The sequence below is a fragment of the Mus musculus genome, chromosome 2 (assembly GCF_000001635.26).
Source record: "Mus musculus strain C57BL/6J chromosome 2, GRCm38.p6 C57BL/6J".
Lineage (NCBI taxonomy): Eukaryota > Metazoa > Chordata > Mammalia > Rodentia > Muridae > Mus > Mus musculus.
Genome location: NC_000068.7, coordinates 120882984 through 120909962, shown reverse-complemented (window position 1 = coordinate 120909962; position 26979 = coordinate 120882984). Strand labels below are relative to the sequence as shown.

At 39.1% G+C, this 26979-nt stretch overlaps 1 protein-coding gene across 5 annotated transcripts in view; it reads left to right on the top strand.

Moving 5' to 3' along the window:
- The window catches only part of Ubr1 (ubiquitin protein ligase E3 component n-recognin 1), a 110489-nt gene that overhangs the window by 60798 nt on the left and 22712 nt on the right, over positions 1-26979 (top strand). For 3 of the 5 annotated variants that reach the window (XR_003952079.1, NM_009461.2, XM_011239440.3), the window contains 10 exons: positions 455-541; positions 2938-3119; positions 5764-5969; positions 8268-8361; positions 9313-9462; positions 13370-13467; positions 14798-14891; positions 16747-16895; positions 17836-17891; positions 20091-20187. Coding sequence is in view for 3 of the 5 variants with exons in the window: in NM_009461.2 (NP_033487.2) it covers positions 455-541; positions 2938-3119; positions 5764-5969; positions 8268-8361; positions 9313-9462; positions 13370-13467; positions 14798-14891; positions 16747-16895; positions 17836-17891; positions 20091-20187 (1213 nt within the window). In the remaining 2 variants the exon portion in view is untranslated. The remainder of the gene's footprint in view (positions 1-454; positions 542-2937; positions 3120-5763; positions 5970-8267; positions 8362-9312; positions 9463-13369; positions 13468-14797; positions 14892-16746; positions 16896-17835; positions 17892-20090; positions 20188-26979) is intronic. The other 2 variants (XM_006499164.3, XR_003952081.1) reach the window with 2 other exon arrangements.

Here is a 26979-nt window from a genome sequence, read left to right as displayed (position 1 = left end):
GACGTAAGGGATAGCCGGGGCCAGACTGCTCCCTTGGAAGGTCAGAATAAAATGGTGTATCTTTGTTATGAAGACAAGGATAAGAATGTACTTTAAACTGGCTTTAGTGCTGTGCTTTATAGTCCCAGTTATTTAGAAGGTCAAGTCAGAAAAGCATTTGGAAGTTAGCGTTCCCATTAACATTTAAAAATAATCTGTGCTGCACCCTGACCCCAGACAAACAGTTGTTCTCAGAGCAGCAGACGTAATTAAACTCAGCTGGTGGCTCCCTGGCCAACAACAGCACTGTCACAGACAGGGTCACTTTTTAAATTTTGTTTTTCTAATACATCTAAGTAACTTACCTCAAAGGCATTTCGAGACAAGATGTCTGAATCAGATTAATGATTTAAAAAAAAAAAATCTGTCTTCCCGGTCAGTCTAACCAAACTTAATATTTCATCTGTTTTCACAGATGTTTGACACAGTGAAGCGATTAAGAGAAAAATCTTGTTTAGTTGTGGCAACCACTTCAGGACTGGAGTGCGTTAAGAGTGAGGAGGTAACAGCACTGTAACAATGTTGCATTCATTTCTTCTTTAGGAAAAACTGTTTGTGGCAAAATATGGGCTTTTTGTTTATCTTTTATTCCAGTGCTTCTGTACTGGACTTAACATAAACACAGTATAATGTACGCATTTTACAAAATTAGAGGAACTTGATGCCCTGTGAACTCTGTTAGAAATACCTTACTAATTTTAAAATGCTTTCATTTCTAAAAATAGGACATGTCTCAATCAATGGCATTTCATAATTTAGTCAATAGTATTCATCTATTAGGAAGTATAAAATAATAGTACATCTTTGATTCAGTGAAATTAGATAATTAGATGTCATGATTTTCCATAATGTTTTGAATAATATTTCTCAATATTGAATTAATTAGCCAGTATTTAATTATTAGAATATTCTTTTTTGTTTGTTTGTTCTTTGAGACAGGGTCTCTCTATGTAACTCTGACTGTTCTGGATCTTGCTATGTAGACCAGGCTGACCTTAAACTAACCGAGATCCATTTGCCTCTGCCTCCCAATGCTGGAATTAAAGGTGCGCGCCATCATATCCATCTTAATGATTAGAATATTCTTACTTGAGGTTATTAACTGCTTTTTCTAAAAGAAAATGCTTTTTACTTAAGTTATTGTATGATAGAACATTTGCCTCACATGTGAAAGGCCTGGACGAAATCTTTAGTACTTATAATAAATCTCTTATGTTATTTTTATCTTCTGGTTTTAACTTGGTAGATCATATGCATGTGGAAATTTAGCCATTCCTTCTAGGTTTTCCAGCTTCTCGGCATATAAATTTTCAAATTATTCTATAATAATGTTCTGGATTTCACTGGAGTCTGTTATATAACACCCTTTTTTATTCTAATTTAGTTTTCACATTTTTTCTATGTCATGTTGGCTAAGGATTTGTCAGGGTTTTTGAAAGAACCAATCTTTGTTTAGTTAATTTTATACATTGTTAATTTAGCCCCTATTTCATTAATCTCTAATCTTTATAATGTCTCCCCACCTCCTGGGTGTGGGATTGGCTTAGTGTTGGTTTTTATAGAGCCATGAGCTGCGTCACTAGGTTGTTTATTTAAGATCTCTCAAGGGGTTTTTTGGTTTTTTTTTTTTCTATTTTTTTTTAACATGAGAATTTATAGCTATAAACTTTGCTCTTAGGGCTGTCATGACTGTTCTCTAAAGGTTCTGGGAGATCTCATTTTTACTTAACTATAGGAATTTTAAAATTTCTTCTCGGGTCATTGTTAATTCAAAAGTGTATCGTTCACTTTCCAATTACTTTTCTAGTGTCTGTAGTTTTTCTTGTTGCTTCTGTGTTTATTCCATTGTGGTCTGATGTAAAGAATTGATTCTGCTGGGTGGTGGTAGCGAATCACAGTCTAGGCAGAGAATGGGGGTCTCTGTAAGTCCAAGGCCAGCCTGCTCTAAGAGTGAGTTCCAGGACAGCCAAGGCTGCACACTGAAACTCTGTTTCAAAAAATAAAATAACAAAAACTAATGAACCAAAGAATTAATTTTTAAAATATTTTTTAAGTATTGATTTGTAGCCTATGGTGTGATCAATTTTGGAGACAGTTCCATATGTCACTGAGGAAATGCATAAACTGTACCTGTCAGGTAGAATGTTCTGTGTCCATTTGACTTATGTCCATTTCAGCTCCATAAGAGATTCCTTTAGTTATCTTTAGTCTGAAAGACCTATTTAAATGTAAGGATTGAGTATTGAAGTCCTCCACTATTACTGCATCATGACCTATATATTTTATGCCTTCTGTGTTTGTTTACGAAACTTGGGACTCTAATATTTAGTATATAAGCATTAATAAATGTTATATATTTTAGGGTGTGTGGCAAGACCCTGTTTCTTTTTTTTTTTTTTTTAAGATTTATTTATTTATTGTAAGTACACTGTAGCTGTCCTCAGACACTCCAGAAGAGGGAGTCAGATCTCATTACGGATGGTTGTGAGCCACCATGTGGTTGCTGGGATTTGAACTCCTGACCTTCGGAAGAGCAGTCGGGTGCTCTTACCCACTGAGCCATCTCACCAGCCCAAGACCCTGTTTCTTTCTGTAGCATTGACTGTGCTGAAACTCTGTAGACCAAACTGGTCTAGAACTCAGAGATCTGCCTGCCCCCTGCTTCCCAATGCTGGGATTAAAGGCATGCGCCACCACACCCCGCATATTATATCTACTTGATGGATTGATTGTTCTTTCATTAATATGTAGTAGCCCTCTTTATCTGTCTTAGTGGCTTTTTGTTTGAAGTCTACCTTATCAGATATGGTAACTGCTGCATCAAATAGAGTATATTTAATCTGGACATGAATTTTTAACAGGAGATCCTATCTAATTTTGGTGTTACTTACCATTCAGATTACTCATGATAAAGAAAAGGCAGAAAGGAAGAGAAAAGCTGAGGCCGCTAGGCTTCATCGCCAGAAGATCATGGCCCAGATGTCTGCCTTACAGAAAAACTTCATTGAAACCCACAAACTCATGTATGATAATACGTCAGAAGTAACAGGGAAGGAAGACTCCATTATGGAGGAAGAGAGGTAAAACAAAAGATTAATAGTTCCAAACTTTTTAGGAAAAAAAGAAACAAGCATTCTTCCAAGATCATTATTAAGATGGAAACAGCAAAAACAGAATCTAACCCATCATTTTTATGCATTGTTATTTCATTCCTAGGAAAAATGAACAACTATTATTAAAAACTGAAAATAAATTGATCGCCTAATAGATGTGATTTATACTAGCTTTTCTTTTGTCGGCTTGCTTGAGACAGGGTCTTCCTATCCTGTCCCTGATGGTCTTGAACTTGTAACAATTCTGCCTCAACCTCCCAAGTGCTGAAATGGCAGGGATCACTCACCACACCAGCATTATTCTTTTCTTTTATATTTAGTTCTTTAAATTTTTTTTTGAGATTTATTTCCTTTGTTTGTTTGTTTGTTTTTCAAGACAGGGGAGATTTATTTCCTTTTATTTTATATGTATGGGCGTTTTACATGTGTATATGTTTATGTACTACATATGTACTTGATGCTCACAGAAGCAAGAGAGGGCACCAGATCTCATGGAACTAGGGTTGCAAATGGTTGTGAGTTGTCATGTTGCGGCTTGGAATCAAACCCAGATCCTCTAGAAGAGCAATCAGTGGATTAACCCCTGAGCTATCTCTTCAGTCCCATACATTTAGTCTCACTATGTAGCCTTGGTTGTCCTGGAACTAACTATGTAGACCAGATGGACTCACAGAGATCAGCTTGCCTCTGCCTCCAAGTGCTGGGATCAAGAGTGTGCACCAGTACTCCTGGCTAAGTTAAAACTTTGGCAGGTCATCCACATTGTATTTCTGGGTGACTCTGTCATTTTCTACTAGTTCATACTAGTAGTGTATGAACATGCTTCATTCTCACGAGATGAAAATATATGGGCTAAGAGTGAAGGTCAGTGGTACAGTGCTTGCTCACACACATGAGGCACCATAAACTAAAATGTAAACATTTTCTGGTTACTAGTTAGTGCAAGGATCAACTCATATAGAGTTGTTTACTGACTTTTTACATTTTGTCTTTTGACAAATGCCTGTTATTATTTTTGCATATATATATAATATATTATATATATATATTTATATTTCAGTGTATATATAACATATAGTAATATATAGTAATAAAGGCAGATTCTCAATATCTTTAGTATTAATTTTTTTATCTTAATGCCTTTTCTATTCGCTATTTGATTACAGTTATATTGCTATATTTTCATTTTGAAAATCAAACGGTAGAGACAAAGCTAAAGTTCCTTTGCATACTTGACTGAGTCCTGTCTCCTTTTCTGCCTTCTGTGGCTATAAGTTTTATGTGTATAGCTAGCTCTGCATTCAAGAGGTTTTTTAACCTCATTAAGGTTGAAAGTTCAAGGCTAGTCTGAGCTACAGTGAGTTGGAGACTAGCCTAAGCTGCACATATGTGAGACTTTGTCTAAAAATAAAAAAGGGTCCATATATATATGTCAGGATTTTATTATACTATCACATGCAAATATGTAATCACAAAATGGTGTGGTATTGTTATTCAGCCTTCTCTTTTGTTTGCATAAGTGATATATACTTATTATATCTCTGATGTTACAGCTGAGCTGTACCCTTGAAAACTGTAAAATGTTCTATATCATGTTAGCCCACACTGATGAGCATTTGAGTCATTTATAGTTCATCGAATGATGCACCATATTTCAGGGAGCTTTTTGTATAGTTTTGCAGAATGGTGAAGCACATGACCTCTGAAGCCTGGTCCCTTGGGTTAGTTAAGTCTTGGTCCTACTACATACAAATGATGAGTTCCTTGATCTATCTCTTAGTATCTCTAGGTCTCAGTTTCTCCCTCTGGGAAAGTGGAGGTAATTATATCTACCTCATGTTTATTATAAGGATTAAGTGAAAAAACAAAACCAAACCTGTGAAGTGGTGCCTAGCATCATAATCAAACTATTATTAATTCTTGCTTTTATTTGTATTTAATTATCCAGTATATTGTAGATCATAAGATTTAATTGCTATAGCATTAAAGTTTGTTAAGGTTTAAGTTTTTGTAATTTTAACATCTACCAAACTAGAAACTGAAGACTAAACGCCTAATAAAAGGGATTGGATAAACGTGTTATGGTGCAGTAGCCCTAGGCACCCAGTTCAAATAACTCAGCAGAATAACAATGGTGTGAACAGTAAGGCAGCATCTAAGTGATTAAGTCTGTGCATAGCGTGGCATTCTTTGAACAAAATGTGTATTAGAAATAGAAAGGAAACTAGGAAAAAATAAGCAATATTATTAGTGGTTACGTTGCAGAATACAATTTAATTTTCTTAATATTTTTCTATATTTTACAGAATTTCTTTGATATGTGAACTACCTATTATTCAGAAAAAGAGAAATGGCCCTACTTTTGTTAATATAGTAAATTAAATAGAATCACAACATATATCGTATTCTATGATGTATTTCTTTGTGCACTTAGAACAAACTGAATTTTCTAGTTATAAAATTAACTGCTTAAAGCCAGAAGGTTCAGGGTAGATTTTAAAGGTAATATTGCTAAATATAATTTTTATTTATATTTCCTTACTTTTAATCTACTAAAATGTAAGAACGGGACCAAAACCTATGTTCTCATTTCTGTTGTTTCTTTTGATAGCACCTCAGCAGTCAGTGAGGCCTCTAGAATTGCTCTGGGCCCTAAACGGGGCCCGGCTGTTACTGAAAAGGAGGTGCTGACGTGCATCCTCTGCCAAGAAGAACAAGAGGTGAAACTAGAAAATAACGCCATGGTATTGTCAGCATGTGTGCAGAAATCCACCGCCCTAACCCAGCACAGAGGGAAGCCTGTGGACCACTTAGGGGGTATGTATCGCTCAGTCAGTCTACTTTCAGCCATTTCTTCTCCTGCCTATGTAATTAGAATAAAAGTAAATTCTGAAAGAGGTTTTGCAGTGAGTTTGTATGTAATAACCCGTTAAATAATACATCTATATGTGGAATAGATTAGGCTCTTAACATGTCACATCAACCTCTTGACTGTTCTATAGTTGTTTTGATTTTTGTTAGTCCTTGGTCAGTTGCTCAACCTATCTCATTTTGGCTTTTTTCCCCCCTCTAAGACAGGGTTTCTCTGTATAGCCCTGGCTGTCCTGGAACTCACTCTGTAGACCAGGCTGGCCTTGAACTCAGAAATCCACCTGCCTCTGCCTCCCAAGTGCTGGGATTAAAGACATGCACCACCACTGCCCAGCATTTTTGGCTTATTTTTGTCTTGCAAATCATTTGAAAGTAGTTTGCAGACCTCATAACACTTCATCCCTAGGTATTTCTGAATGCATTTCCCAAAACGGAGGACAATCTATATACTTACCATACCATTACCATACTTAAGGAAGTTAATAATTCAATAATATTTTATATATATGTGTGTGTATATATATATGTATATGCATATATGTACATATATGTGTGTGTGTATGTATGTGTATACACACACACACATATATAATCTTTATTTCTATAGCTGTTCCCAAAGTATCTTCAGTAGGAAGGCTTATTTTTTAAATAAAGATCTAAACATATTTCACATATTGCTTTGCTGAAGTTTCTCTTAACTGGGCCTGTAATCCCAGCACATGGAGAGCTAAGTTAGGAAGACTGCCATGAGGCAGAGGTTAGCCTGGCCTACATAGTGAGTTCAAGACCAGCCTAAGCTACACAGTGAGACAATGTCTCACAAATAAAGCAAAATAAAAGTTTATTTTAGTAGTTCTCATATAGAATAATCTCTTGTCCCTTTTTTAAAAGATATTAACCAGTTTAATGAGTTGAGACTAATGATTTTATCCAGTACCTCTCACTGTGAACTTATCTCTTCGCCTTATGATTAGATTTATATTAAACATTTCTTCATCAACTATTAATTACATAATACACTATACTTACCTGAAGTTAGCTGCTTTATATTTTTAATTCCCTGGAAGTAATGATGATGATAATAAACTAACATTTATTAATATTTAACATGTTCCTGTCACTGAGTCAATGCTGTGCATATTTGCGTACTCAGTGCTCACAACAGCATTGTGCATTGGATGTCATCATATGAATGAAAAGCTGAGCACGCAGGTGGTGACTGGCCTCAGGCCATGAGTGGTGCAGTAATAGCATAATTTAAAGTTCATGCTTTGTGATTTTGGGTTTTTTTTTTTTTCCCATCTTAAAATTGTCATTTATGGTGGCTGGTGGGATGGTTCAACAGTTAGGACCAGTTGGTTCTCTTGCGGAGGACCTAGCTTCTGTATGGTGGCTCATAACTGTCTGCAACTCTAGTTCCAGAGGATCTGACTGTCTTGGGCACCAGCACACACAGACATATAGGCTGGCAAACACTCATATAAAAAATAAAACTTTGGGGGGCTGGAGAGATGGCTCAGCGGTTAAGAGCACTGGCTGCTCTTCCAGAGGTCATGAGTTCAATTCCCAGCAACCACATGGTGGCTCACAACCATCTGTAATGGAATCTGATGCCCTCTTCCGGTGTGTCTGAAAACAGCTACAGTGTACTTACATGTAATAAATAAATAAATCTTTAAAAAATAAATAAATAAAACTTCTTTATAAGTTGTCATGTATTTAAATTATTTCTTAAAATTATGAAGGCAAATTTATTCTTTAAAAATAGAAAAGGGGCTCAGCGGGTAAGAGCACTGACTGCTCTTCCAGAGGCTCTGAGTTCAAATCCCAGCAACCACATGGTGTCTCACAACCATCTGTAATGAGATCTGATACCCTCTTCTGGTGTGTCTGAAGACAGCTACAATGTACTAATATGCATTTAAAAAGAAAAACGAAAAATAGAAAAGCATTTCCACAGCCAGTATAACACAACTTGAGCCTACTGTTCAGAACGGCAGTGTAAATGAATATAGAATTGTCAATCCGTAAGATTTCATCTCTGACCCGATGGTCTTGCTTCTTTCCTCCTCTTTTTTTTCTTATTATTAGGAATATATATCCTGCTGCCATATTGTTATACTTGGACATTCCTAAGAAATAAAATTTTAGCATTTTAGACCTGAAAACTCTTTTTCCACTCCCACCTGCTAACACTTTAGAAAACTTAAGTACATACCTCTTATTTGTGTCTTTCTGAACCAGAAACACTGGACCCTCTTTTCATGGATCCAGACTTGGCACATGGAACTTATACAGGAAGCTGTGGTCATGTAATGCATGCAGTGTGCTGGCAGAAGTAAGTTGTCCCTCTGACATGTTCTTGAAAGAGACTAAGAACATTGACATTCACTACACACCACAAAAGGCATGTTTTCTCATGTCTTCTTTCTGTTTTTCTTGTTGAATAATTAAAGCAATTTTCATTACTAATCCTGTTTTCATGATACTAATTATATTTCTGTTTATTGTAATTCTTTGAAATTGATGTATCAAGTTCCCAGCTAAATATGTTTAGGGTTAGAGTATAGCGTGATAATATAGCATGCACAGTGCGCTGCCCTAGCTCAGTCCCAAGCACTGAGAGTTCACCTGCTTCCCAAACACTAAATATTAACAATGCTTGTCCTAGGCAGGTGAGAGAAGCAGTTATCTTCATTTAAAAGACAAAAACAAAAAAAAAAAAACTTAAAATAGGTAGTAAAAAGTATCTTTGTTGCCATTCTTGGTGGCGGATGCCTTTAATCCTACGCTGGGGAGGCAGAAGCAGAGATCCTGTGAGTTCCAAGGTCTGGTCTACAAAGCCAGACTCAGTACAACCAGGGAACACAGATTGAAAAGAAAAAAAGAAACCAGAAATATTAAGTATCTTGAGAAAAGATAAAAATTTTAAAAATGTAATTTCTGATGAATTTTTTGTATAGCTTACTCTTTGCCATTAGATTAAAAACATAATTGTCCATTGAAGACTTCAATGGTATAGATCGTCGGGCGTCTCTAGGCATGGCCACTTGCTGCCGAGGCAGGGGACAAGTTAGAGGACTCAACAAAGTCTTTCAGATTTGTATCTGCCATAATGTATTTCCCAGTTTACACCCCCAAGTGGGCAGCCTGTTTCTTTTTAATTATAACACGTATTTTTGTGATAACTTCTAAAGATACTAAGTCCAAAATTCTCGAACCTTTTCCTGACAATAGATGGAAGCCATGTGAGCTGTCATAAGTGGGCCCGCATCTTTGAATTTTGCAGGTATTTTGAAGCTGTGCAGCTGAGCTCGCAGCAGCGCATTCACGTAGACCTGTTTGACCTGGAGAGCGGCGAGTACCTATGCCCGCTCTGCAAGTCTCTCTGCAATACTGTCATCCCCATCATCCCTTTGCAGCCGCAGAAGATCAACAGGTGCGTTGTAACCTTTGTTCCCACTGTCCTCAAAGCTCTCACTTTCTTCTCCATCCTTTCAGAGATTACAGATCCATACCACTCTCATTCTGAAGCTCAAATGAGGCGAAAGCCTGGTGTTTGGTGTTGAAAAGAACTAGGATTTTCATTTACTTAACGCAATGTGTTATGCCTTTTCTATCCACCATTGAAGCAGTAGAACCCCAAAGTTCTATTGGAGATCTGTACAAAAGATTAATGATAAAAATAAGTAAATGATTACATTTATCACATCGTTGAATAAATTGTGAGCATGTAAATTTTAAAATATTTTACATTCTTACTGTTATTGCAGTTTAATGGACATTCACTAGTTTTAATAAGTAGAACATTTCATTATATATTTCCACATTTTTATTGTTCTACTTGATAACAAAATCATTATTTTAGCCAGGTATGGTGGTACAAACCCAGTACTTAGGAGTCTCAGGCTGGAATATCTCTGAGTTTGAGGTCAGCCTAGTCTACATAGCAAGTTACAGGCTAACAAAGGCTGCATAGTGAGACCCTTTGTCAAATAAACAAAAGTTATTCTTTAATTTATTATAAAATCAGCAATTTGTAATGAAAATCCAGCACTGGAAGAAGTCCCTTTGGCTGGAGATGTTGTCACTCGGTGGTAGAGTGATTCCCTAGCATGTGTGAGGCCCAGCCCCACAGGACAGCAGTGTGCAACGACAGTATGTGCAAGTCGGGGGCTTGGCAAATGCAGCCAAGAAGCGATCACTTATCTCACTAGTCCATTCATTGGAACTTCTCATCATATTTGGACATGCAATGCCACCATATACAAACAAGGATGTGTCAAGAAGACTGGCCCTTCACTTACTAAATCCTCGATAAGCTTGGACAGTCTACCATGCACTTGCCACACTTGTCTACTAACGTTTGTACTATTATTTCCATTTCAGCAGAGAGAATTGGGTAACCACTGTAAGTGGTCCAAGAGAGATTCAGGATTTGAAGCCAGACCTCACTTGTAACTTCTGAGGGTGGGGAGGTTTTTTTTTATTTGGTTGGTTTTGGTTGTTTGAGACAAGGTTTTGCTGTGCAGTCTAGGCAACCTTTAGCTTGTGATTCTCTTCCTGATGGCCGAGATTTCAGGCACATACTACCATGTCCAGCTTCTTCCAATTTCTTGTTAGCTCACATAAGGTTTTGGGTTTTTTGTTTTTTTTTTTTTTACAAAGTGATTCCCCAAAATAAAGATACTTAAAAATCTAATTGCTTTCTAAATAAGTAGCAACTTATTTTTTCAACTAAGCTTTATATTGATATGATTTGTTTTTATTTTCAATTATGTATGTATTGTGGGAGTGGGCATATGTGAGTGACGCTGCCTTCAATGCCCAGAAGAGAGTGTTGTATTCCTTGGAGCCCGTGTTGTAGGGAGTTGTGAATTGTAGATACCAAGAACACATTCAGGTCCTTCTCAAGAGTAGCATGTGCTCTTAACTGTAGAGCCGATGCTCCAGTCCCCAAACTCACATTTTGATGTAAAACATTACACGATAAATTTATCAAAACTGGGGGATGAGATGTGGCTCAGTGGTTAAGAGCACTGGCTGCTCTTCCAGAGGACCAGGTTCAATTCCCAGCATCCACATGGCAGCTCACAACTGTCTGTATCTCCAGTTCCAGGGGATCTGACACCCTCGCAGAGACAGTTATGCAGTCAAAACACCAATGTACATAAAAAAAAATCTTTTTTATTTTTTTAAGAAATATATCTTTAAAAAAATTATCAAAATTGTAAAACTGGTCCAGAGAGGTGCTTCAGCTAGTTAAAATGCTTACTGTGTAAGTAGAAGGACTTGAGCTCAGATCTCTAGGACTCATGGAAAAGCTGTCACCCCTGTCCTCCTATGTGGAGATGGGAAGCTAAAGTAGGAGAAAGTCTGGAGGTTTTGGGCCAACTAGCCCCATGTGTGTACCAGCAAGCAGCAACGAAATCATCTGAAGCAAGTTAGTAGGGAAGAACTACTGAAGGTTTGTCTCTGATGTCTGCACATGTACCATGGCGCACACAACCTGCAGTTACACATACATGTACTTCATATACATGCAGGGTTGTTTTTTTTCCTAAAACATGTTAATTTTTTTTCCTAAGTCATAATATACTTTCACTTTTGAGAATCAGAAATATTTCTTAGGTCAAATTTATGCTAGGTATTCAAATTCAGCACAGTTCATTTTATATTTTACTTTAAGACTGCCCCGCCAGGGATTAGGTAGCTCAGTGATTAAGAACACTGGCTGGATCCTGAGTTCAGCTCCCAGCATCTATGTGGCAGCTCACACCCAGCTATGACTATAGTTTGAGAGGATCCTCTCCTGGTGTACAGATGTACATGGAACAAAGTACCCTATACATACATACATACATAAATGAATAAATCTTTGTTTGGTTGGTTTTTTGTTTTGTTTTTCAAGACACTTTTTTTTTCTGTGTAGCCCTGGCTGTCTTGGAACTCAGTCTGTAGACCAGGCTGACCTCAAACTCATAGAGATCCTCTTGCTTCTGTCTTTCAAGTGTTGGGATTCAAGGCATGTTCCACCCACTGCCTGGCTGCAATAAATGTTTTTTTTTTTAATGTAAAACTGCCCTTTTAATGAATTCTTATTTTATGGAGTGTACATTACATGAAGGAGAGACTTACAGTCACAGTCTGAGCTGCTGAGCTATGAGAAATACCAAGGAAATACTAGAGGCCAGCCAGGGCCTGACACTGTAGACAGACTTCAGACAGCTTGTTTCTGAGAGAATGGCATTTGAGTAGAGATCTGAGTGAGGGTGGAACAGTTGCTTTCTCTAGAGGAAGATAGGCTTAGAACAAGTAACATTAAGAACAAAGGCCCCAAGGTACAAGCGTGGTCATCATGTTCTAGGCTTAGCAAGAAGGCAGTGTGCCTGGATGGGGATAGCAGAGAGCTAAGGGAAAAGGTATGAACTGTTTCATCTGTGTACGGTAGAAAACCACTGGCCTGTTTTCAACAGAGGGATAAGGAAATCTGATTTATAGTTTTAGAAGATCCTTCTGACTGTTATATGGTAAATCCATAGAACAGAAGCAGAAGGAACCCTGACACCTTTAATCCCAACACTTATGAGGCAGAGGTCAAGTCCAGCCGGGTGTACAGGGTGAATGAGACCCAGACAGCCAGGCCTACAGAGAGAGACCGACTCGAAACCCTAAGTAATTAAGACGGGGAAGGGGAATGACCGATTGCAGGCCTTTGTAGTTCACAGGAGCTATGGCAGGACTTCCAGGAGGTTAGCGGAGAGAGGTAGGAAGAAGTAATCGCTGTCAGTGATGTCACCCAGCCGTTGATGAGCAGCCATGGTGGAGTTTCCATGTACTGGTATTTGACCACTTCTCAGTCATGGATGGACAGTTATGTCTTAGTCATTGTACCAACTACATTTTTAGACACATTTTTATCACCTAGAATATTATTAAAATGAAGAAATGATGTTTTAATTTTTTTTGAGACGAGGTCTTACTACATATCTCTGGTTAGCCTGGTACTCATTATGTAGACCAGGCTGGCCTCAAACCCATAGAAACCTGCCTGCCTCTGCCTTCTAAATGCTGGGATTAAAGGTTGTGCCTCCACACTCAGCAGAATTTGGTGTTTTTTTTTGTTTTTTTTTGTTTTTAAGACAGGGTTTCTCTGTGTAGACCAGTCTGGTCCTGAACTTTGCCACTCATAGTGCTAAGCTTAAAAAACAAACAAACCACACATCTGATGTTTTTAATATATCCATTAATATTTAATATATCCAAGGAAAGACCCAACAAGTTTACCCCTATAGATGTTTTTGTGCCAATTGAACTGACCATTTCTGAATATCACTTTTTTGTAGTGAGAATGCGGAGGCTCTTGCTCAACTTTTGACCTTGGCCCGGTGGATACAGACTGTCCTTGCCAGAATATCGGGTTATAATATAAAGCATGCTAAAGGTTTGTGGGAATCTGTCTGTACCAGACATTTGAAAATTGTTTCTGAATGTTTAAATTTTTAAAAATTTAATTGTATGTTTCTGAGTGTTTTGCTCACATGTATGTCTGTTGAACACTTTACAAGTTTAGTGCCCTCAGAGGCTCAAGGAAGACATTGGATCTCTGGAACTAAAATTAAAAAAGTTGTGAGTTAGGTCTGAGCCATCTCTATAGCCCCCTAAATATTTAAAATTTTTTACAAGTAATTATTATGCTAAAACATGATTTAAAAGTACAGATTTGTTAAGTATCAGGAAATAGAGATTTTGAGTCCAAGACTTTTTGGCTATTGGTTTACTTAGTTCAATCATTTTCCATAATGGAAAACAGAATAGTATATAATGTTCTGTCTTAATATTAATAAAAATATATTAAAGCTGTATCCCTATGTATATAGTTTTTACAGCTGGGTGACGAATGTTGCCATGGAGGTGGGCTTAGAAAAAAATGAAATTAAAGATCACTTAAAATACTTGGTGACAAGGGGCGAGGGACATGAGTCAGTGGGTGAGGTCCTGCTGTGTGTGTGTGAGGATCCGAGTCTGGGTCCCCAGCACTTACATAAATGCTGGGGCCTGGGGGAAGGGATGGATAGAGCCTAAGAGTCTGATGGCCAAATCCATGATCCCAGGTTCAGTGAGAGGTCCTGTCTGTAAAACTAAGGTAGAAAGTGGTAAGACAGGTGCTTTGTGTTCTCCTCTGGCTCCTCACGCATGTACATGGGCTCCTGAGCCTGTATACACACATGTACACACACGCACATACACTCTACCATGTGCATAGGATACTGTTGAAGAAGTGTCTTTATTAGGTTATGAATCAATAAATGAAGGCAAAGTCCAGTTTGTATTGTTTGGCTTTGTCTGTTTAAGAAGGATTCTTGCAGTCCTGGCCAGGCTGCACTCCAGCTCCTGGGCTTAAGTGGTTCTCCTGCCTCATCTTCCCCCTGGCTGGGACTATACACAGGTGCCACCACGACCTGCTCTAAAAATTAGCTTGAGAACCTTGCCTGGTGGCAGGAGAGACCCAAGTCCTGTAGGCTGTCTTCTGGACTGCACATGAGCCACCTCAACTGCACTGTATGATGTCTTTAAAGAAAAACCCATATCTGTGAGATTGATGTGCAAAAAGAACATCATTTCAGTGTTACCTAAGCAGGGAAATCGGGCAGGTTAGTTACTACTTGCTAACATTTCTAAAGGGATTTTGTATGGTTTAAACAGCTAGATAGTTGTTTGTTAGACTAAACTTAGTCGAGGTTTTTATCTCTTTTTTCCATGTAATTTCTAAGGAGAAGCCCCAGCAGTTCCTGTCTTGTTTAATCAAGGAATGGGGGATTCGACTTTTGAGTTTCATTCCATCCTGAGTTTTGGAGTTCAGTCTTCGTAAGTATCTGAAGAGTTAGAAGAATTTGAGTTTGTGCAGTGTCACGGCACGAGAGGCAGAGGCAGGTGGATCTCTGAGTTTGAGGTCAGCCTGATCTGTGTAGTGAGTCTCAGGCCAGGCAGGACTACATAGTGAGACCCTGCCTCAAAAAAAAAGTTTGTAAAAATAAAAATTGGAGCTAACCTTTTCTCCCTAAAGTTTTACTTAGTAAAATTAGATGGTTTGAGATTCTTTTTAAAAAAATGTTACTGGTGTGTGTGTGTGTGTGTGTGTGTGTGTGTGTGTGTGTGTTTAAATATATGTGTGTGTTTTGGAAGGCAGGAGTCACATTCCATGGCACTCTGAGAGAAGCTGGAGGAAACACTCCGGGGAACAAACCCAGACGTTAGAGTTCACAGCAGACATGTTTCTCCTCTGAGCCACCTGAAGTGACTAGGAAGAGGCTGCGCCCTACACCCTGCCTTTCCGTAATTAGTTTTGACAAAACAAACAACAACCAAAGCTACAAGAGGATCAGAATGTAAAGACTTCACTTAAATATCACATTTTGTTTGCCTGTGACTTTCTGAAAGAAATTTATGTCACTTTACCCTCAGTTTGTATTTCATGTACAATTGAAAATGCCCTAATCTATCTCAAAGTTATAAAAGATACTTTGAACACATGCATACACACACACACACACACACACACACACACTTAAATGCAGAAATACTTTTCTATCTTTTCAGAGTACCAAAACATGTAGATGAGATCTTCTTCCTTCGAACTTTATTTTTCTTTTCAATCTTGCCTTAATTTGGGCCTGGACTCTTCCAGCTGTGTTCATTACTGTGTCTTTAGCTGTATAGTTATATGGACCAGTGCCATTTTATAAGAGTTTTCTACCTTTAGGATACAGTTTGGTTTTCCCTATTTTTTTTTATCAATAAATCTATAGAGGTTCTAACCCTAGTTTGACACTTAGGTTATTTTGATGTTTAATTTAATAGTCAACTAGATTGGATTAAGAATATTACCTTGCTGGGCAGCGGTGGCGCATGCCTGTAATCCCAGCACTTGGGAGGCAGAGGCAGGCAGATTTCTGAGTCAGCCTGGTCTACAAAGTGAGTTCCAGGACAGCCAGGGCTACACAGAGAAACCCTGTCTCGAAAAACAACAACAACAAAAAGAATATTACCTTAATTAGACATACTTGGATCTGTCTGTCTGTGTGTGGGCTTTTTAAAAAAGGACTTATTTTATATTTTATATGTGTGAGTGTTTTGTCTTCATTTCTGACTGTGCATCACTTGTGTGCCTAGTGCCTGTAGAGGCTTGAAGAGAGGGCATTAGGTCCCCTGGAACTAGAATTATGGAGGGTTGTTAGCCTCCATGTGAGTGCTGGGATTCAAACTGATCCTCTGAGAGAGCGTCCAGTACTCTTAACCTCTGAGCCATCTTTCCCACCCCAGTGAGGTTTTTTTATTGAGAGGATTAATTGAGGGAGGGGGTCCACATGGAATACATGGACCATGTGGGTATTAGCATGCCATGGCTGGGTGACTGGACTGAAGAGCCAGGGAAAAAAGGAGCCCCCACACACACATGACCAGGCAGCTTCACGCTCCTGCTGTCCCAGCCATGATGGCCTCCTCTTGCAAGGCTTCCCTCCATGATGAACTGTATCCTAGGCCCTTCCTTCCTTCCTTAAGTTGTTTTTTGTCAATATTTGGTCACAGCAGTGACAAAAGTAACTAATGCACTTAATGTCAAAAGGAATTCATTGTTCCTGTTGCTTTCTGACCTAATGAGGCTTCTCAGAAAGCAGCCCTTTTTTCTAACTCACTGTACAAATTTCTTCTTTATTTTTAGGGTGAAATATTCAAATAGTATCAAGGAAATGGTCATTCTCTTCGCCACAACAATTTACAGAATTGGCCTGAAAGTGCCTCCTGATGAACTAGACCCACGAGTGCCCATGATGACCTGGAGCACGTGTGCGTTCACCATCCAGGCAATCGGTAAAGCCTCTTCAAGAAATGAAGTCAAAGATGCTTGTGAGGAGTCAATGAGACTGAATTCACATTGACTGAACAGAACATGTTTGCTCCACTGTTGATGACTCGGAAGAGTTTGCAGTGTTTGAGGACTGCTACTGTTTCAGTGTATTGGTGTGGCCTGAATTTTTAATATATCTTTTTCACCTACTGTAGTAGCCCTATGCTATTGGCTAGTATTTTGAAGGCTAGCCTTGAGCACTGTGGTCAAACAGTGGCACTCTTACAATACTAGATCAAGAACAAATGCAAATGAAGAGTCAGCTCAGGACTTTACAGGACAGTTATTTTATACTTTGAGAGAAAAAAGAAAATAGAACCAAAGTCACAAACAAACAAAATTTACTGGAAGAGGAAGTATGAGGTGGGCAAGAGAGAAAGATTGGCAGAACTAGGTCTGACTGGTAACCTGTCAGACGCTTTGCCATATTGGAAGTTTCCCAGGGATTGGCAAAGTAGGCAAGAAGCACTGAAGTTTGTAAGTAGGCAGTGTCATTACATAGACAGTAGTGTGTCTCTTTCACATCATCTTTATCCAAGCAAGTTTAGATTTCCCTTCAATACATCTTTTTGGTCACAGCTTTTATGAAATCTACATTTTCATCACTAAACCCCTTTCTGGAATACTATGGTGTGTCATAATTTGGATTGAGTAACATGTGTACACTTTCTTCCCCAAAGGTTTCTTGCTTCAGTCTCAGGGTAGATTTTAGGTGCCACTCACAAACATGTTAGACTCGCAGCATGCGTATAGGACAATGCACTGGTGTGCATTTACTCAGACTAAGGCTAGCATGGGCTCCACAGTGAAGAACAAACTAAACCAAACCAAACCAAACCAAACCACAGCTGAAATAGTAAGTTGTATAATACTTTTGGATTTATTATGTTTTTCTTTTTTAAGAAAACCTGTTGGGAGATGAAGGAAAACCTCTATTTGGAGCACTTCAAAATAGACAGGTATGCATATGCCAGTAGATTTCAGTAGTTTCTGGGGTACTGTTTTAGAAAGGGGATTCCTTAGCTTATTTGTCACTGAAACATCTGTGTTCCCTCTTCTATAAAGAGCAGCAGAGCTTGGTTTCATGATGGTTAATGCTATATGCTTTACAAAATTTTCTCCATTTCAGTAGTAAGTGTAATTCACACAAATTTCTCATGACCGGACTGCTTTCCTGCCCTCCCCTGTATTGCTGAGCCTAAAACCAGATACAGCCTGAATTTTCCCCTCACTGATGCTTCACCATCATATAACATTGAATATTAATGGATTCTGCTCTAGACAGGTAGTCATGCTGAGTTAAAGTCTAGACACTCAGGGCAGGGTCGATGGTTCAGTGGGTAAAGACACATGCCATGACACCTGGTGAACTGAGTTTGATCTCCAAAGTATACATTGTAGAAGGACAAATTGACCCACGTTGTCGCTGACCTCTGCATGTGCTCCAACATACATGCACTGTGTTAGTTAGGTTTATATTGCTATGATAAAACACTGTGACCAAAAGCAGTTTGGCGAGGTCAGGGTTTATGTCAGCCTAGAGCTGCACTCCATCAGGAAGGCAGTCAGGGCAGGAGCTCAACCTAGAAACCTGGAAGCCGGGACTTCACAGGCTGGAGGGGCAGTGCTTACTGACATGCTCCCCATGGCTTGCTCAGCCTGCTTTCTTACACACCTCAGGACCACTTGCCCAGGAGTGGAACCACCTACAGGTCAATCTAATGGGGACATTTTCTCAATTTAGGTTTCCTCTTGCCAAGTGACCCTAGCTTGTGTCAAATTGACCAAAATAATCAGCATATGTACATACAAGTGCACACACACATACATACATTAAAAAAAAAAATCAAGGCTGAACAAATCAGCAGAGGCTGTGTGTCAGCCTGAGCTGTACATTCATGGAGGCCTCAATGTACATGCTCCAAATGGGTGTGTAAAGCGGAGTCATGCTTCAAAAAAAAAAAAAGGGCAACCCAGCAGTGGTCTGTGAACTGCTCAGTGGGTAAATGCACTTGCCACCGAGCTTGGTAATCTTGAGTTCAATATCAAGGACACATATGCAAGGAGAGACTCTACCTGTGCAAGTTATCTCTGACTTCCATTCATGTGTGCACATACACAGAAAAAAAATTAGCACTTGATTAAATTCTCATCACTAATAATAACAATATTATTATAATAGTAATAATTATTTTTTTAAAGATTTATTGATTTTATGTATATGAGTACACTGTAGCTGTCTTCAGACACACCAGAAGAGGCTATTGGATCACATTGCAGATGGTTGTGAGCCACCATGTGGTTGCTGGGAACTGAACTCAAGACCTTTGGAAGAGCAGTCCATGCTCTTAACCACTGAGCCATCTCCCCAACCCCAGTAATAATTATTATGCCTGTCTCTTTAGTCTTTCTTGCCCATATCCCCAAAGAGTCATGAAATGTACCTAGTTAGCTATGTTTGGGCACCTGCAGAAGCCTCCAGCCCACTGCCTTACCAGGCATCCCCTCCTCCCTCATCTGCTGACAGGGGCTACAAGAAACTCACAGTCCGGCGTGCGTCCCTGCAGTTCCCACACTGCTCCTGGGAAGAAGAATGTGTATTTTAGTTGTTCCATGGCTTCTTACTATCATTTTAGAATTTCTAGAAATACAGTTTATACAGGATTCAAAGCCCCATGTTTAAAGGGGCAAGTCTGGAGGCTCAGTGGTTAAGAGCACTGACTGTTCTCCCTCTCCTGGTGTGTCTGAAGACAGCGACAGTATACTTACATATATAAAATGAACAATTTTTTTAAAAAAAATTGAATCTGGGAAACAGAACAAAGCTGCGAACTGAAATAATCATAGATAACATTTCTTTTTAATGGAAAATTCAAAAGTATAGTGAAATTATAAAGCATTTTTTAAGTACTAAAAATATTGTAGCTAGGTGTGGTAGTGCTGACCTTTAATGCCAGCATTTGGGAGGACACAGAAAGATTCCTCAGTTCAAGGGCTAGCCAGGAATACATAGAAAGACCCTGTCTCAAAAATAAAATACTGTGAGTATTCGATAAAGTATATAATGCCTTAGTATATAGTAGGCTAGGATTGGTTACTTATCATCCTGACCTAACGGTCATCTTCTATCATTCTATCTTACCTTTTTCTCAATCTAGCATAACGGTCTGAAGGCGCTAATGCAGTTTGCAGTTGCACAGAGGACTACCTGCCCTCAGGTCCTGATACACAAACATCTGGCTCGGCTCCTGTCAGGTAGGGACTTCTTTTAATTATTATGTAAGAATTCACCTGTCTGCTTTTTTTTTTTTTTTAAATATTTATTTATTTATTATATGTAAGTACACTGTAGCTGTCCTCAGACACTCCAGAAGAGGGAGTCATATCTTGTTATGGATGGTTGTGAGCCACCATGTGGTTGCTGGGATTTGAACTCCTGACCTTTGGAAGAGCAGTCGGGTGCTCTTACCCACTGAGCCATCTCACCAGCCCAGTCTGCTTTTTTTTGTTTGTTTGTTTTGTTTTTGTTTTTTGAGACAGGGTTTCTCTGTATAGCCCTGGCTGTCCTGAAACTCACTTTGTAGAACAGGCTGGCCTCAAACTCAGAAATCCGCCTGCCTCTGCCTCCCGAGTGCTGGGATTAAAGGCGTGCGCCACCACGCCTGGCTCACCTGTCTGCTTTTATGACAGTATATTTCATCTAGGAGATGACATACTGTACTGATTATAAACACTCACTCAAGAAGACCAATTCCCTACAGCAGACTTGCCAAAGAAGCTGATGCACAGCTACCCTTTAAGGATTGCAATGTTATTTTAAAATGTATACTTTTGTCTGAGTCTGTGATAGCACAAACCTTTAATCCCAGCACCTGGGAAGCGTAAACAGGCAGATCTTGATGAGTTCAAGGCCAGCCTGGTTTGCAAAGTGAGAACCAGGACAGTCAATGCTACACAGAGAGACTCTGTCTCCAAAAGTATGCGTGAATATATATATAAATATATATATTTTTATATACTTTTGGAGCTGGGCAGCACTCAGGAGGCAGAGGCAGACAGATCTCTGTGAGTTTGAGGCCAACCTGGTCTACAAAGAAATTTCTAAATCAGCCAGGATTGTTAAACAGAGATACCCTGTCTTGATGCACCAAAATAAATAAAACAAACAAACTTCAATTTATACTTGTTACATCTTCTTGATAATTTTATTAATATGCAGTAGCCCTGTTTGTCTCTTCTGTCTGTTTGTGGTTTTGAGTCTTCTTTATTTGATATAAGAGTTGATAAATCGCCAGGCGTGGTGGCACACGCCTTTAATCCCAGAACTTGGGAGGCAAAGGCAGGCAGATTTCTGAGTTCGAGGCCAGCCTGGTCTACAAAGTAAGTTCCAGGATAGCCAGGGCTATATTATAAACTAGTCAGTTTACTTGTGCCCTTTAATTGACTAATGGAGACTTTTTCTACTTAAGGTTATTTTGAGAGGGACTTTTAATGAAATTTTTTAAGGAAATCATATTTTTAAATAATTTTTTTCATTAATGTTCTGGCTGGCTGAATTATTGATTGTAGCAGTTTTTGCTACTTTGCACGTTCTTTTTTTTTCCTCCTATCCTTTATCCCCCTGCTTCACCCCCATCACTAGATAGGAGAGAAAAAAGGATGGGGGTAGGTGAGAGAAAGATATTCTTGAATCTAATTCCTTTCCTTTGTTTCTTCTTTGAGCATGACTAGTAACAAATTGCAACCAATCCCCCTGAATGGATCAACAACCATTGACCACTGACTCCATCTACTGGGCCCCTAGCATTTATATACCCTCTGAAGGTCCCAGAAGTCCAAATGTCATACAATCACAGAAATTATTTGCAACACACAGATGTGTACATACACATAAATGAATGAATGATTGAATGAATGATCACTGTCTTTGAGAAAATTATCATCCTCACTTATAGTGAGGAGTAGGCATAATACCCATGATTGTGAACTAGTAAGGTGCAAGAACTGGTGATGTAACTCACTGCGCCAGCATACATAAGGATAGGTTTGATCACCAACACTTCAGAAGGGGAAAGAGGGCAATGAGCAATCGATAAAATGAAGAATAAGCACGCTACAGTTAACTTGTCGCTCTAATGGAGTTTAATTTTATTTTTGAGACAGGATCTCAGTTTGTAGCTCTGGTTGGCCTGGAACTCAAACTTCCTGTCATCTTCCTGTCACGGGTTGCCAAGGACTAAGATTGTGCTAACCACACTCCACTCTTCAAAGAAATTTTAAAGTAAATATTTATAGTAACTTTGGGGTAAAGTTTTAGAACTGCTTGTAAGAAAAATTTGATGATGAGAGAGAGTATTCCAGTCACTGAAAGGAACAAATCTCAGGACTGGGATTAGGACATTATTTAAATGTCCTGACCGTAAAGCAGTTTGTAATCCCAGAAAGAAAATAAGATAGGTATATAGATAATGCTACTGACTGCATTATCAGAAGTGTTGCTGAGGGCTGGAGAGATGGCTCAGGGGTTAAGAGAACTGACTGCTCTTCCAAAGGTCCTGAGTTCAATTCCCAGCAACCTCATAGTAGCTCACAACCATCTGTAATGGGGTCTGGTGTGTCTGAAGAGACCAATGGTGTACTCATACACATTAAATCAATCAATCAATCAATAAATAAATCTTTTTTTTCTTATTTTTTTAAGTGTTGCTGAAAAAATTTTTTTTATTAATTTTATTTTATTCATTTAATTTTTTTAGATTTATTTATTATATGTAAGTACACTGTAGCTGTCTTCAGACACTCCAGAAGAGGGAGTCAGATCTCGTTACAGATGTTTGTGAGCCACCATGTGGTTGCTGGGATTTGAACTCCGGACCTTCGGAAGAGCAGTCAAGTGCTCTTACCCACTGAGCCATCTCACCAGCCCCGAAAAAAAGATTAAAAAAAAATTTTTTGAGACAGGGTTTTTCTGTCCTGGCTGTCCTGTAATTCACTCTGTAGACCAGGCTGGCCTCAAAGTCACAGAGGTCCCCCTACCTCTGCCTTCTGAGTCCTGGGATTAGAGACATGCACCACCACTACCCAGTGAAAAATTTTAACACAAAGAAATGAGACCTAGAGATTGCAAATGACTTGTCAAGGACACTGGCTTAGTCGGGGTTTCATTGCTGTGAAGAGAAGCCATGACCAAGGCAACTCTTATAAAGGCAAACATTTAACTGGGGCTGCCTTACAGTTTCAGAGGTTCAGTCAGTTATCATGGCAGGAAGCACAGCAGCATGCAGGCAGACATGGTGCTGGAGAAGGAGCTGAGAGTTGTACATCTTGATCCAAAAGCAGCCAGAAGGAAACTGACCTCTGCAGACAGTCAGGAGGAGGCTCTCTTTGGCACCTTGAGCACAGAACCTCAAAGCCCACCCCGATAAAGGTTTACTTCCTCCCACAAGGCCACACCTTCTAACAGTGCCACTTCCCATGGGCCAAGTACATTCAAACCACCACAGACACTCAGCCTGTTAGTCACAAAAGCCTGTGATCATTTTAGTTTAAGATAGAGCATAAAAAGAACACTTCATGGTTATTATATGCCACACCTAATATAAATCCTTCAAAAGTCTGTTAATAAATTCCTCAGCAATCTGTAAATACTGTAGACTTAGAAAAGTTAAACTGCTTCCCTGTAACAAATAGCCAATATGAGAACCTATTTCAGTCTTGTATCCAAAAATCATAATATTTATGCTACTTACTTAGAATATTGAAGTTGAGGTTAAGAAATTAGTATGAGGGCTGGAGAGATGGCTCAGCCATTAAAGGCTAGGCCCACAACCAAAAATATAAGAAATTAGTCAGAGGAGAAACTTTTTATCCTTAGTTTTTGTTGAGGCTGGAGAGATGGCCCAATGGTTAAGACTGCTCTGCTATCATGAAGAGTGGAGCTTACATACCAGTACCCAAGTAACAAGCCAAGCATGCCTCGGATATCTGTATCTCCAGCTTTGGGGGTGAGGATGGGATAGGAGTGGAGACAAGAAAATCACTGGGGTTTGCTGGTCCAGGTGAGCCAAGAAAATGTTAGCCCTCGGTTGAGATGGAAACTGTCTCAAAGGAATAGGCAGAGATTGATAGAAGAAGAGATCATACATCCTTTTCTGGCCTCTGCCTTTACACACAGATGAATATACCTACAAGCATGTGCATACACTTGTACGTACACACATGCACACTGAAATAAATTTTAAAAATTTAAAACAATAGTTGTAGTGGCTCAGTTAGTAGAATACTTACCAAGCAAATATGAGGACCTGATTTTGTTCTCCAACACCTACATAAAAATTAGGCATTGTGGTATGGAAATTTCATACCAGCACCAATAAGACAGAGACAAGCAGATTCAAGGTGCTGGCTGGCCCGCAAACCTAGCCTAATTGGTGAGCCATAGGACCAGATGAGACATCCTAGTTCAGAAAAACAGGGTGGACAGCACCTTAGGACATCCAAGGTTGGCCTCTGGCTTCCATATCTCCTCTGCACACACCTATACACACAGATAAAAGTAAAACCATGCAATTTGTTTTCTTGTTTTTATATACAAAACTGTTTTTAGTCAGGCATGATGGCTCATACCTGTAGTTCTAGCACTTATGAGGTTGAATAGGAACATTTTTAGTTCCCAGACCAGCCTGGGCTGCATAGCAATGCCTTAACTCCTTGATCTCAGTTCCTTGCCAGACATTTTCCTCCCTAGTTTTCATTAGAGACTGATCAAATTTAAGAGATAATACTTTGTAGTATTTGTCAATTAAACCCACTTAATGGTATCCCCAGAGGCACTAAAATGTGCCACTGTCACACAAAGAAAGGAAATTCAGCACTTCCCCTGGGATTAATTTAACCAAAATTGAGCCCAAGTAGAATTCTCCACTTCTCTCCCTGTGTCTTCAATTTGCCTGTAGCTTATGTTTTCTGACTTGTCTGTCTATGCCTACCTAATATCTGTCTCTTTTACTCTGTGTCTTTTTCCTAATAAAGAGTACAGAAAACATGGTATGGAGGATGAATAAGGGATACTTTAGTCTTGTAATACTGAGTTTTACAAGAGATGTTTACCTCCAAATGCCCCCAGAGCACATGGTACTGCAAACATCCTGTTATCAAGCAATATCAACATGCCATTTCCAACATTTATGGTGGATATTTGTTGCATAAGGGCACTTTCAACTTGTTTGCTGTTTTAAATTAATTCATGACACACATATATTTACACAATTGTATTGCTGTCTGGGTCAGGGGCATGGAAGTTACATAATGCATTAATTAGCTTTGGTTGTAAAGGAAAAGCCAATGCTAGTGAGGCCGGTTAACACTGCTCTCTCAGGCAGAAAATAGACAGGCAGGATGCTAAGCCAAGTCCTAAGTGAACCCAAAGTATATTCTTAAGTTGGTTGTTAAGTCTAGTTAAAATTTCAGTTTCTTTGAGAGTAAGAGATATTTTCATAAATGTATATCATATTCAGTCTATCTATACTTCCTCCCAATATAATCTATATAATATAATTCTGTATAGGAAGATTTTTTTCTTAAATGGATTTTGTTTCCTTTTCTTTAATTTGTTTGTTTGTTTGTTTGTTTATATTAATGTGCACTGGTAGTTTGCCTACATATATGTCTGTGTGAGGGTGTCAGATCCCTTACAACTGAAATTACAGACATTTGTAAGCTGACATGTGGGTGCTGGGCATTGAACCCAAGTTCTCTGGAAAACCATCCATTGCTCTTAACCACTGAGCAGTATGCAGGAAGGTTTTCTGTGTCCTCTTTTCCACTGCAAGGTCTCCCTGTTCACCATCCTTAATCTGTTCACATACTATATATTACAAAACATTTAAATGTTGGTGGAGGGCTGGGGAGATGGCTCAGCAGGTGAGAGCACTGACTGCTCTTCCGAAGGTCCTGAGTTCAAATCCCAGCAACCACATGGTAGCTCATAACCACCCGTAATGAGATCTGACGCCCTCTTCTGGTGTGTCTGAAGACAGCTACAGTGTACTTATATATAATAATAAATGAATCTTTGGGCTGGAGCAAGCAGGGACTGAGCAAGCGGGTTTGACCGGAGCAAGCAGAGATCCTAAAACAATTCAATTCCCAACAACCACATGAAGGCTCACACCATCTGCACAGCTACAGTGTACTCACATACATTAAATAAATAAATAAATAAATAAATAAATAAATAAATAAATAAATAAATAAATAAATCTTTAAAAAAAAAAAAGCCGGGCAGTGGTGGCACACGCCTTTAATCCCAGCACTCGGGAGGCAGAGGCAGGCGGATTTCTGAGTTAGAGGCCAGCCTGGTCTACAAAGTGTGTTCCAAGACAGCCAGGGCTACACAGAGAAACCCTGTCTCAAAACACCAAAAAAAAAAAAAAAAAAAGAAAGAAAGAAAAAGGAAGGAAGGAAGGAAGGAAGGAAGGAAGGAAGGAAGGAAGGAAGGAAGGAAGGAAGGAAGGAAGGAATGTTGGTGGAAATTGATAGAGGAAATGTTTCTATAAAAGCCATTCCTCTGCGGCAGGAGCTAGATCAGGCACAGCTCTGGCTTAGCACATCCAGCACTGGCTTCAGTCACCTGTACACAAAGCGAGTCAGGCACTCAGCGCTCAGACATGGAAGGTGGGGCTGCTAGGGAGTAGATCAGAGCCTCACAAGTGATAAGCGCGCACCCTTGTTTCTAATCTATTTCAGGTTTTTCTTCTAAATCTTATCTTCCAACTCTGAAGCTATATATAAGACTTTCTAGTGACCCTTTATTCTGTTACATTTCCTTGTTATTATTACAACCATATCTTTTTTCCCCATGGTTTACTTCTTTTTTTCTTTTTAAATTAGTTTTTTAATAGTTAATTAGTTTTTTTACACTCCATATTTTATTCCCCCTACCCGATCCACCCTCTGACTTCCACCTCTCATACCTCCTGCCCACCCCTCTGTCTCCATGTGTATGCCCCACCCCACCTGACCTCTAACTCCCTGGGGCCTCCAGTC